Genomic DNA, 12,222 nt, shown 5'->3' on the forward strand with positions numbered 1-12,222 from the left:
TTGTTAGATCAACACCCTACAGTGGGCTTTAAAAGAGGTCTAGCTTGCAAGGCTATTTATAAAGAGAGTGGGGGAGCGATGTTTCTGGCTGCCAAACAGACTTGGGTTTTCAGATGCATGACCCGCAGCTGATTTTCCCTTGTGTCGAATATGGGAATATGATTGTGGTTGCCGTAGCAATCAAGATACTCACCAGAAAACATATGGGATTAACCCAGTTTTATTTAGAATTCCAAAGGTTCCCAAGGAGGATCAACCCCATGAGAACGATCATGAATGTCAAATTTCTTCCTGCTTGGAGGGAATGTTTCTTTTTGGGAGCAATGACGGATGTTGCATACACACTTTCATTTTCACTCTGCTTGCTTGCAGCCTGCTACACATAGACACCCAGACTCACACACAAACATGATGTGCTTGTGCACACGTACACACACACACACACATTTAGTCTCTTCCCTGCATTGGTATTGTTTAATTAACGCAAACTCATTCAGTATCTGAGAGATCTAAATGAATTGCGAGGGAGACCAGTGGAACTGTTGAAGGCGTTTATTAACAAGATGTCTGCCTGGCTTTCTTTTTATAGCGTCTTTTTAATGATACTCCAGCCACAGTCTGTGGTCTCAGTTATACTGCTCCCTCTGTCCGACGCGGTTTTCACGCACCACTAAAATCAACAAACTACTGTCGGCACGTGCTCAAATACCCCATAAAAAAATAGGAGGTCCCTTTTCATGCCCTTGTTAGGCTATTATGCACTGTGGATAAATGGGGGAGTCTGGGCCACAGTGAGAGCGCAGAGCACACTCCGTCGCGCAGACTGTTTGAAGTTGGAAGAAATGCAGTTGTGGCGGCGCGGCAGTCATCGCTCAGTCTCATCTTCAAAGACAGCAGCATCAGACTATTAAGAGACAGAGCGGTCGAAAATGAAGACGTCTCCAGCTGCGAGGGGAGAGAGGGGAAAAGTAAACAAATATTATGCCTGGCAGTATCGAGGCTCAGTGTGCTACTGAACTCTTGTTGTACCCTGCAAATGTGCATGAAGTTACGCATGCACATGCAGTCACACGAATGTGACACTGTACCCGCATACCTCAAGGGTTTAGAAGACATCAGTGAACATGTCCTGTAAACATGTTCCCTCAGTCTGTCTTTGGTGATAGCAGGGTTAGTCTAGTAGGAAGAGGGGAAACCCGTATTTTTGCAACCCTGAAGGTGCCAAGTAAACAAATCTGGATGTTCCCATCGTGAAAAAATGTCCAAAGGCGTTCATTTGGTGGCCATTTTGATTTTTGTCACACACAACATATCGCAACAGATAAAAATCAAATATATCCACAACTTTTGAACCATATATTGTACAGAGACCCATAAACCCAATTATTTGCATAATTTAAGCATGAGCGATTGATTGAAATTGTTATTTTAATGATTTAAAAAGGTTTATCCATGCTAAATTTGCTTTTTATTGCAAAATTTTGCACAAAAAAAAATGGATGACCTTTAGTAAATCTTCCCAATTTGTAGGTATTTGGTGAAAAACAACAGGCTTCCAATAGATATAGAAAAATTGCCCATTCTAACATTCTAAGCTTTAATTTTTTTTTTTTAGTTAGGGATAACCATAACTCTTAAACTATACATCATACACATAGAAATGAACCCACTTTCATAATATTTATTTGACAAACTGCTTGAGATTGTTATCTTGATGATTCGGAGCATTTATGAGCCTCAAAATGCATGAGACACTATATTGTCTTGTCTGAAACCAGGCCGAATACTAACTATGCCAAGGCCAGGTGAACAGAGTTTAGGTGTTTTAGGGGTGTCAGCTCCGACAACCTCTCTCTTGTCCTCTACCTACTTGGCACTTTCACTCCTCCACCCCGCCGTTCCTCCACAGCTTCACCCCTCCTCTTCTCCATCCCTCCGCTCCTCTTTGTAGCACTTCTTACTGGGCTTCACAGGAGCCCCACTGGGCCTGTTACAGTACAGACACGCTCAGTAAGGCCATGGGAGCGTATGGACGGCCCACAGTAGTCTGTGGGAGGAGAGGGGGAGAGCAGAGGGAGACGCTGAGAGAGCAGAGGGGGTTCTGATTACGATTCCCACATTCCTCTTGAAGCCACTGATACGGTTTATTATATTCTATGCTATGCTATATATGTCCCATACTGTATGTGTCCTAAATGAACGGTCTTTTCAGCTAATTAAAATAATTGGTTTCTAACTTTGCTAATTTTACTTCAGTACGAGAGCATGAGAGAGTGTTACGATACAAAAGAGTAAAATGATATGTTTGAGAGTGAAAGTGAGAGGAGGGGGAAGCATGTGTTGCAGTTTCTGACCTACTGTACGAAGCGAAAGAGGAAAAGATAGAAAAATAAGAACAAGGCAGGCCAATTTCATTTCTGCCCAGGTTTTTCTTTAGCTCCATAGAGATATTGTAAGGGCTGAGTTCCTCATAAACTGTGTGAGAGCATCTATTATTGATGCACTGTCTGGTGGCTGTGGTCGTATTGCAGAGGCCCTTTGGGGGACACCGCGTCTCCTCACAGGAACAAGAGTGAGCTTTTACTCTTCCTCAGCAGCACAGTCCACAGTCTTTAATAGTGCAGTGCGGTGCGTCTGCCTTTGCAGCAAGGTTCTTTTTGTCTGAAACATTATTGGTGTGCTTGAATTATTGAGGATTTTACAGAGTAATATTGACCCATATTTTGACCCCTTTGTCTGCATGCCTGTTAGACACAAAATCCATAGCCTTGCTTGGCATCTGCGATGTTTGCAGTGTTCTCAAAATCTGACCGGGGGAAATGTTCATGCGGGAATTTGCTGTCGTCCAAATAACCGCAAGTAATGAGCGAAGGTCAGAGGTAAAGTCGGGGGTAAATCTTCCGCTCTAATCCATCATCAGTAATCACTCGGTCTTTAATCTGTTCCACTGATGTGTTTACAGGGAGTGGTCCGGACAAGGCTGAACGGCGGGGGCCTGAGCGCCGTGGGACCACAGTGCCTCTGCTGCTGCAAGGCAAGGAGCGCAGACCTCTCAGCCAGCTCACAGCCAGGGTAAATATTCACAAGGCCACTTAGCAGCACTAGCGTAATGCTAATGAGCTGGCTCAGAGGGCAGCCTAGCCGATGCCAATGTGCCTCAGAGAGCTCAGCCAAGTACAGATGCCTGCCTTTTTGTTTACCTTTACCATAAGCCTCCCTCCCCTGCAGCCTGCTTCCCTGCTTGCCTGATTTTCTTCTGTAGAAATTCCCTTCCTCAGCTCTGTTTATCCTCTGCTGGTTCCCCTCTGTGGTTTCCCTGCTCGCGAGCTCCCTCTCCTTTGTTTTGAATATGTCCTCTTTTGTTTGCTGAGTATGAGTTAGCCCCCTAGGCAGTACACACTGTGAAATTATTCCTGAAACTTGTCAGCCTTTCAACAGCTCTACAAGTCAGCAGTGCATGAACCCGCCATACTGATATGGTTTGGGAGTTTAAGCAGCCTTGTCACACCCTACTGACTGTGGCATGTCTTTCCTGGGCTATAAGGCAGGTAGGTAGGTAGATAGATAGATAGATAGATAGATAGATAGATAGATAGATAGATAAAAATACAGAACAAAGGAAGGTTAAAAACTGCTTTACAATACAAGATCAGAGATGCAGCATAGGCAAGAACCAATTAAAACAAAGTAAAACATAAACAGATTAAAACAGTATCGTAGACAGATGAAATAAAAAGAAAAGGGGTAATAGAAGAAAACACTATGAAAAGGCCTTAAGATATATAGATATATAGATACACATGCATATATATATATAAAGATAGCTCATTTTATAGGGGCATCTGCATGAACTGCACCATCATGAATATATTTATCACTATTTAGAAAAGCCAAGCCATAAGCAAACTACATTAATATCAAAATTGTTGATGTGATACAGTATTGATGCTTCCCCTGGAGCTGGTGAGAATTCAGTGTCTTGCTCAAGGGCCGATGCTTGTCAGTGCTTGGGGCTTTGAACCTGCGTCTCCCCTAAACACTACACCATCCTGCTGCTAATATGCAGAGGATTGATAAGAGCCGAGTCAAACCCGCACTCTCTGGACTCACACCTGTGGCCTTAGGACCTCCTCGCTCAGGGAGACCCAGCGTGCCCCGGCCCACTGAAGCTGGAAAAGAAAAACGTTTGAAATGTTGGCTTCCCCCACCGCAGCTTAAGGAAACTTTTCCAGATGAGGGAAATGCGTAGGTGTTGAGCTCTCCCGCAGCAATCAAACGTTTTTCCTGATGCAGGGAAATCACCGTCTGAGAGAGCTGGGTTTTCCAGCTTTACGCTAGTCTCTTAATGTCAGTGTGAGAAGGGCAGCGATGTTAATTAGTTGAATAGTTTTAGCTTTATTAAAGGGAAGTCGTTTGTTAACCACCCAATCAACTCCATCTGACAGGTTCAACCACCAGCCACTGCTGACATAGTGTATTTCTGTTCAGGAGAGGCGGGGGTTTTCCAGTATAGGCTATCTGCAAACCGACCTTCCCAAATTAAACTGACCGCTAGGGCAGCTAGTGATTGCCTTATCAGAGATTGCACTAAGACTTATCCCTCCCCGTATAAGAGATTTATTTGGCTGGTCCTTGTGCCAATAAAAGGTTATCGAGCAGCCGTAAAGTATTGCAGAGTCATTACTTACAGTCTTTGCTGATCGGGTGACCTGACATGAACTGTGCACACGCACACACACACACACACACACACACACACACACTGAATCACAGATAGAGCTGAAGGCCACCTGGTACAGAGGGTTTTTACCTGAACTGACCCCCAGCTGGACTCGGTGTAGTCTCATCTGTCCTGTTGTTATCTCATAGGGACGTGTTGTCAACGTGTGTCTCCCTTTGTGCATGTGTGTGCATGTGTGTGTGTGTGTGTGTGGATGGGTGAAGGTAGGTGGGTGGATATGCATGTTCAGCTTATCTCCATTTCTCAATGTTTAGGTGTCGGTCCATTTCTTTGTCTCTTTTCTTTGGATATGTGAATCCCTTGTTTTCATTTTTGTGCTTCCCCTTGTTTTTCTCTCTGTCTTCTTGTTGTTTTTTCTTCCCCACATTGTAAGTGTGTTCTGATGACAGTACAGACCTTAGGCATGAATCCACTTTGTTTTTGTCCTACCAGATGGGGATTGTTCCCACACTCAGACGACAGCTTTTTCTGAACACTGTCAAGTAATTTTGCATTGCAGGCGTCTGGAGCTATTTGTTAGGAAAAGACCACTTTGAGATTTTGAGCACCCCCTTAGGAGTGTGTGTCTGTGTGTGTGTGTATGTGTGTGTGTGTGTGTGTGTAGGACTATTAGTGTACACATGCATACACATTTTGTTCTTTTTTTTTTGTTGCCATAAATCGTGAGAGAAATCTGCAGCGTCAGACCTTCATTTCCCATGGGTCTTTGCAGCTATAAATCAACAGTGCTGAAAATGAAGAAATTAAGTGTCATTCAGCACTGAAATATGCAAACAGTCATCGCAACTGTTCCTGCACTGAAATACAAACAAACTGTCTCCACCAAAGCAGAAACCACTTACAGTACTCTCTCCACCAAAGCAGAAACCACTTACAATATTGTGATGTCTGGCAAATACTGAACTCATGTACTAGGTTAGTGTCTTTTTGCAGAGCCTAGCCTCTTCTGTACCTATAATTATTAACAGAAAAGGGCAGTGGAGAAAAGAGACTATCTGGATGGACAACTTGTAAGTTGGTTGTACATTTGTATATACAGTAGAGTCCATGGCACCTGCTTTGTGCCATCCATGAACCTGCTGGGAACTGCAGGACGTGAACGCTCTCTTCCTGTTTCACCAACACTGCCGTGCCTTGTCACATCCTGCTTTGTATTACAGCATGTGTGTCACAGTAGGTTGAAGCTTCCCATAAAAGCTGATCCATAGTCTACAGCTTGATGTGCGTCAGGCAGGATGGGTGAGACCCGGGCGACCCCTCACCACTCCTGTCATGTGTTTGTATTTCAGAGTTTTCCTGCGTCACTCCACTTGCTGGTCGGTGCGGAAGGTGAACAGCTGGTCCTGGTGCTGGAGAAAAATGAGTGAGTCTTCTTCCGCTTCATATCATTACTCTTTCTCTACACATTGTGGACAAAAGGACATGAAACAGACAAACAATGGATAAACTCACAGGTTGCCCTCAGCTATGACTGGCTAGAGTTGTAGCTACAATATGCAAGACGGGGAAGTTGTATGGGTCCGGGCGATGATATAGTATATTCAAGGAAGGAGAAAGTATGTCCTCTAGTGATAGGGCTCTTTTATGGTTCAATCTCTCTGAAGGGCAGAAAGATGAAAGCTGATAAAGAATAAGGCAGAAGTGAGCTGTGAGGACAGGCTTGTCCTCCCCTCGCTCTCCTTTGCTTTCCCTCTTCTCTCATCATCCCACTCCCCTCCAGTCTGTGGAAAATAACGCTGAACTGTGAAACTAGGGGGGGAGATCATGTGGAGTTTATAAATCTGTAGTTTTAAACACACACACACACACACACACACACACTCACGCACAAACTGTTCCATATACCATACAATCCAAAGCACTGTAGGAGTGCAGAAGAAAGAGTGCTTAAATCCCAAGTTACATGTCTGGGGCAATTTACAGTCTCACAAGAATGACATTGCTGACTCAGGCCTTGCCTCTGCCAATGTTACTTATCCAGGAGAGCGAGTGGAGACATAATATTTCACCCTGTGGCTTTGTGGATACAGATACTGACAGTAGCTTGATAGATGTGGTGCATAACTGGACAGACCCCTATCGCAGCTAACGCTGGAACAAATACAGATTAGACCTCGGAGATTCTCAGGCTGCTCCGTTTTCAGCTGCAGCCCTCGATGGGGATATAGAAATGTAAAAGTGCCCGGGTCACTTGATATCCTCACTGATACTGACAGTGTTGACTAATACTTATCATGCTGTCTCTGTGATCCCACATATCCATGTTCTCTTTTACATCCCATGTCCATCATCCCCACTCCTCCAAAATGTTAGGAATCTAAAATGACTATAAAAATCTAAAGCTGAGAGATTTCAGCAGACTGTTTCAGCAGACAGTCTGTTATCCAAGCGGATGTACATAAAGTCCGTAAAACACTCTTCCTCCTGTCTTATTTCATCTCACCCATAACTCACGCTACTCTTCCAAGCGTGTAGACAGTCACTAACACAATACCCCATATCTTACCTGTCAAACAAAGTTAAAACTTCCTATATAAAATTCCCCCCGTCCAGAAATCACACGCTCCTTACGAAAAACACGATCCTGACTGACCCTTCCTCCCCCTCGTCGTCCACCTGACCCCAGTATCAGCTGTGAGTCATCCGTCACCAGCCCAGCACCCGGTAGCATGCTGCCATTCCCATCCGGCCTGTTCCCTGTCAGGCCAGATGTGTCCTCTGATATCGCTTCGCCAGTTCAGCCAGCTCAGAACAGGTGGTCTCTGACCTCTGTGTGTGTGTGTGTGTGTGTGTGTGTGTGTGTGTTTTGTTGAGGCTGTAACCGTTCTTTCTGGGCCGGAGAGAGAGATGAGGAAGTCATGACATCCTCTCATTAGAAATGCAGGAGATGTGTGGAGTCGTGGAGGTCGCTCGCTGCGACCGGCGTACTGCATGTCCAAAAAATTGTACTTGCACTCAGACTTTATTCTCTATGCATGGGAAATTTTATTATTGCTGCTTTTTAGCGGCAATAAAACCGTAGGGTGTTACAGTCTGATATGAACAAATTTATTGAATAATTTAGTATGACCTTTAAAAAGCGTAGAATTAAGGGGAAAAGGTCGAGTGCACTTACTGTGCAATTTATAGCAAGACGGTGCGTACGCTCTACATGAGTCACGTTATTGGCTTTAAGTGTTGGTGTTCCGAAAGAGTGAGCAAATAGATGTGGATGCAGAGAACTTAAGAGCTTAGTACTGTAAGTGCTGCCTCTTTGTGCTGAGTTATGGCAGGTTTACTGTAAGCGCTCATCCTTTTTTGCTTGAATCTGCTGAGTCCATACGGTTTCCACATTTGGCACCGCTGCACAGCACACCTGGTCCAAGGCCAATGTGAAATGATCTAGGTCCTGCCCAATATAAACAGGCTACCAGATCCAATTAATAAACTGCTGTTTGGTAGCCGCCTCTTGGCCCTGTCCCAAGTAGTCTTGGCTACGGCAAGCTCTACTGGAGGCTTGAGAAGAGAAATCAACATGGGCTCCTGAGTGTGTATGTGTGTGTGTGTGTGTGTGTGTGTGTGAGAGAGAGAGGTGAGTGCATCCATCGATGGCATACACCGAGACTGAATGGAGTCCCTGTTGAGATAATTACTGTGTGTGTGTGTGTGTATATGTGTCTCTCTGTTTGTACGCCTTGTAGACTTTGTGTTCATTGCACAGCCGCTCTGCATAGATGCCTCAGCTTGCATTAAGTTTGATTTCCCAGTGTGCCCAGACAGTCGGGGGGTTGAGTGGTTGAGTCGCTTCTGCAGCCACACGTGTGCCCTCGCTTTCTCTCCTGTGTCTCCCTTAACTCGGTCTCCCTATCTGCTTTCCAGCTGTCTGAATCCAAAAAAAAATACAAGCGGTGAGTGGGCTGCCCACTCTCCGTTAAAAATGTATTTCCCAGACGCTTACATTTACTTGTAACTTTCACAGGGTATCACCACAAGTGTATCGGAGTAGTCCAGTAAGAACCCTGCTAAGCCCAGTTCAAAATGTTCCATATGGAAATGTTTGTGCCAAAAAAGGTCAGTTTGGAGTTTCTGTCGGTGCTTTTGTATTCTTTCTGTTAGTTTTGATTTTGGCTCTCTGTCAGCTCTGTACCTGGGCAGCACACTGGGAAGTGAGTTTGAAATGACTGGCCTCTTTCCTGGATCCAAATTCTCATTTATTCCCAAATAACTGTACGTGCCAGCAGTGCTGATTTTATTTGGTGGCCTCATGTACCTCAGAACCCACCACATCATTGTTTAAAATGTTCCACTGTTCTTTTATTCACTCCCAAGCCCTATTTTGTTCATGCCATTACTGAGCAGCCAAGCTGTGAAAGCAAAGTGGATGAGTGTATTCAAAGGATGTCTTTAGAAATGTTATATGACTTGGAGGAGCAATCCTTCAATACTTCTTGATGTTAAATTCAAAGATTCAAAGAGTGACAATTCACTGAGGTGCCATTCCATTTCTGTACCGTCCTTATTTTGCCATTACATATTACCCTCTGTTTTCCATATGCCAATTTACAGCAGAGCAAACAGGGTAACTTAACACACACGGCTGAAAAATGGAAAATGTTTCGCTAACAACCTGTCATGTTTTTTTATACGAGCAAAGGGAGTGGCAATGTGATATACAGTATTTAAAGCTTGACATGTTGTACAGTGCAAACAGCTGGACAGACATGCAGGCGTGCGCCAGCAGTGGCTGCTTTGATGTATAGCAGTGATCTATAGCATGTTGGCTAGCTGCAAATGATTAATGATGGTTGTACGGGACATTCCACATTAGTCTTGATTAAAGACTTCAATAGCACTGTCTGGGAGACCAAGGAGTTTGCGTGTGTGTGTGTGTGTGTGTGTGTGTGCAAAAGATGTAGATTTTAACCAGGATAAGCCCTGTGAAATTTGCTGCAATTAGCATTAGTTTTTTTTCCTATTTGTCCTGTCTGGTGAAGCCAGTTGGAGTAAGCAGTCACAATCAACAGATATTAAAGTTGGTGTTACTGTATAGCAGCAGTGAGTGCGCAATTTCAGGTTTTAATTAGACCTAATTAATTAGCATTTTATTTGAAGCTGTCATCATCTCTTCTATGAACACAATAACGTTAAGGTGCTTGACTTGCGAGATGATGTTAGCAACTGAACCATTTGCAAACCCAGCTTACAGCATATTGAATACATACACAGAAGCACTTTTAATAATACACTTCATCACTTACGTTGTTTACTGCAAGGCTCACAATCATTTCAGTCCCATTCAGCAAGTCTTTAACCACCCAGCTTTTATTAAAATGTTTTTTTCTGCTTTTCTTCTGGCAATATAATGCATTGGATTTGTTCATAATAGTTTACCCATAGCTCCCTGCAGAAGGACATTTCCTTTCATTCTTCTGCGGCAGGAAAGAAGAGAGGAAAGAGCTCTTTTGAAACACATGGCCACATCTAAACAACATCATTATGTTTGTGACAAAGAAAATCCCCATAGCAACATCCTCGGTGGGTTTCTCTACGGGAGAGAAAGATGCGGCCCATTTCAATAACACCGTAGAGAGGAAGGGCTGACATTGCAACGATCTCTCTCAATATGTGGCACCACAGAAGAGCTATATAATTATCCAGTACACTCATTCAGGCCGGGCTCAGGCCAGACAAAGAGAGATCGCAGGTTTCCTCCGCAGTTTAATTGGATCTGTCAAGAGCGTGAGATAAGTTGAACTATATGTGCTTCTGTCTTTCAGCGGCGCCATTCCTGTTGAAAAGAATTGGCTGCTGGCTTGTTTGCCTGTCAACTCTAATGCCTAATGGGGGCTGTTAAAAGAGCCTTCTAACAGCTTTAGTGTAAACAGTGAGTAATGAGGGGTTTTCCTCGCAGCCTAAATAAAAACCTGTGGCGACCTAATGACCTGCGTGGGGTCAGAAAACTAGATGGCTGCCGGGGATGTTCAGAAGAGACTTCACCAGCAACACTTCAGCATGCAATTTCTTCTGCCTGTCGGACCGACTCATCCATCACTTCCCTTTCGTCTTTTCCCTCATACCTGTGATCAATTTGCTGTGATGATTTCTTTCTGTGATGTGTCTCTGCAATCTGTCTCCCTGTCGGCCTGTTTGTATGTATGTCTGTCTCTTTGTCTGTGTGTGTGTGTGCGTGTGTGTGTGAGAGAGAGAGCGCGCATTCATTTGCTTGTGTCCGTCTGTGCACATGATCTGTCTGCGTCTTGTGTTTTTGAGAGACCAGCTCTTCCCTCATCATGCAACCTGAGACCTTGTCAGAGCCACCAGTGGGGCACGTTGGACCTGAGGCTGCTCTTTGGTGCCAACACATGTGCACTTAGCCTCTGGTGCCAAGTCTCAGTGCCTCTTTACTTTGGATGCCAAGGCTCTCTGTTCTGCCTGTCACAATCAATTCGCACTGTATTACAAGGTTAAAGACCAATCACCTACAAGCAAGGGTTTCCGATTGGCTGTTTTGCCTCGCTTGTTCACTGTTTATGCCAGTTATTCTACTGTATGTAAGCCCCATAGCGATACTGTAGAAACAGAGAAAATTGATGTCCCGTGTACATTATATTATTACCCATTGAAGGCAATGCAAGAAGAAAAGCAATGTGATTACCTATTGTGTTTGTGCTGCAGGAGGTTTATACCAGTTGGCTTGTAAAAACTTCCACTGCAGTGGTTATAGGCATTTTACCTGCTGCAGCATTGTGCCAGTTTCAGGTTGAGAAACAAAATACTTTGGCAGTCTGACCTGCTGCAACCCCCGTCTCACAGTGTGTGTGTGTGTGTGTGTGTGTGTGTGTGTGTGTGTGTGCATACTCAACAGAAGGGACAACTCTCCCAAGCAGCAGCACTGTGTTTGCTGATTTTAGAATTGATCTGCATGTTTTTTTCCCCCTTTTTTTCCTCGATGACATAGTAGTTTCAGTTATTGCTAAGCTTACAGGCGCACAGTGATCGCATTTTGCCTCCTGCCATCTTTAATTAGTGGATAGTGGTGCGGGGTGGCTGGAGAGTTAGTGGATAATGCGGAGTGCCCTTGGGAAAAGTTGCCCAGTCTTGAAGGACAAAGAGAGAGAGAGAGAGAAGGCTTAGGTGTTGCTCGGGGAAAAGATTAGAGTAGTGCTTTTTTTGACCGGTGGGATCAGAGCCAAGCGTCGGAGCCAAGCTAGCTCAAAGTCTCTCTCAAAGTCTTTTTTTCTCTTTAAGTCTCTCCCTATCTTAGGTTCACTTTCTCTCTCTCTCTCTCTCTCTCTCTCTCTTTCCCTCCTTCTTTCCCTAAAACCCTGATTGATTTTCCAGATCCAGAGATCATTGGGGAAGATGAGTGTTAAGCCAGTTGTGTTGACCCAGCAATAGAGCAGCAAGAATCCTTGCTGCTCTATTGCTGGCCCTGAAGCAAAAATCACATACTTTTGACCTGAAATAAAGTGGTTGATTGCATGCCATTGGTGAAATATTAA

General features: G+C 44.3%; 1 protein-coding gene across 1 annotated transcript in view; it reads left to right on the plus strand.

Annotated features, from left to right (window-relative positions):
• The window catches only part of adam12b (ADAM metallopeptidase domain 12b), a 73,095-nt gene that overhangs the window by 11,754 nt on the left and 49,119 nt on the right, over positions 1–12,222 (plus strand). The window contains exons 2-3 of the mRNA XM_071895348.2: positions 2,963–3,072; positions 6,031–6,104. Coding sequence (XP_071751449.2) covers positions 2,963–3,072; positions 6,031–6,104 — 184 coding nt within the window. The remainder of the gene's footprint in view (positions 1–2,962; positions 3,073–6,030; positions 6,105–12,222) is intronic.

The sequence above is a fragment of the Centroberyx gerrardi genome, chromosome 15 (assembly GCF_048128805.1).
Source record: "Centroberyx gerrardi isolate f3 chromosome 15, fCenGer3.hap1.cur.20231027, whole genome shotgun sequence".
Taxonomy (NCBI): Eukaryota; Metazoa; Chordata; class Actinopteri; order Beryciformes; family Berycidae; genus Centroberyx; species Centroberyx gerrardi.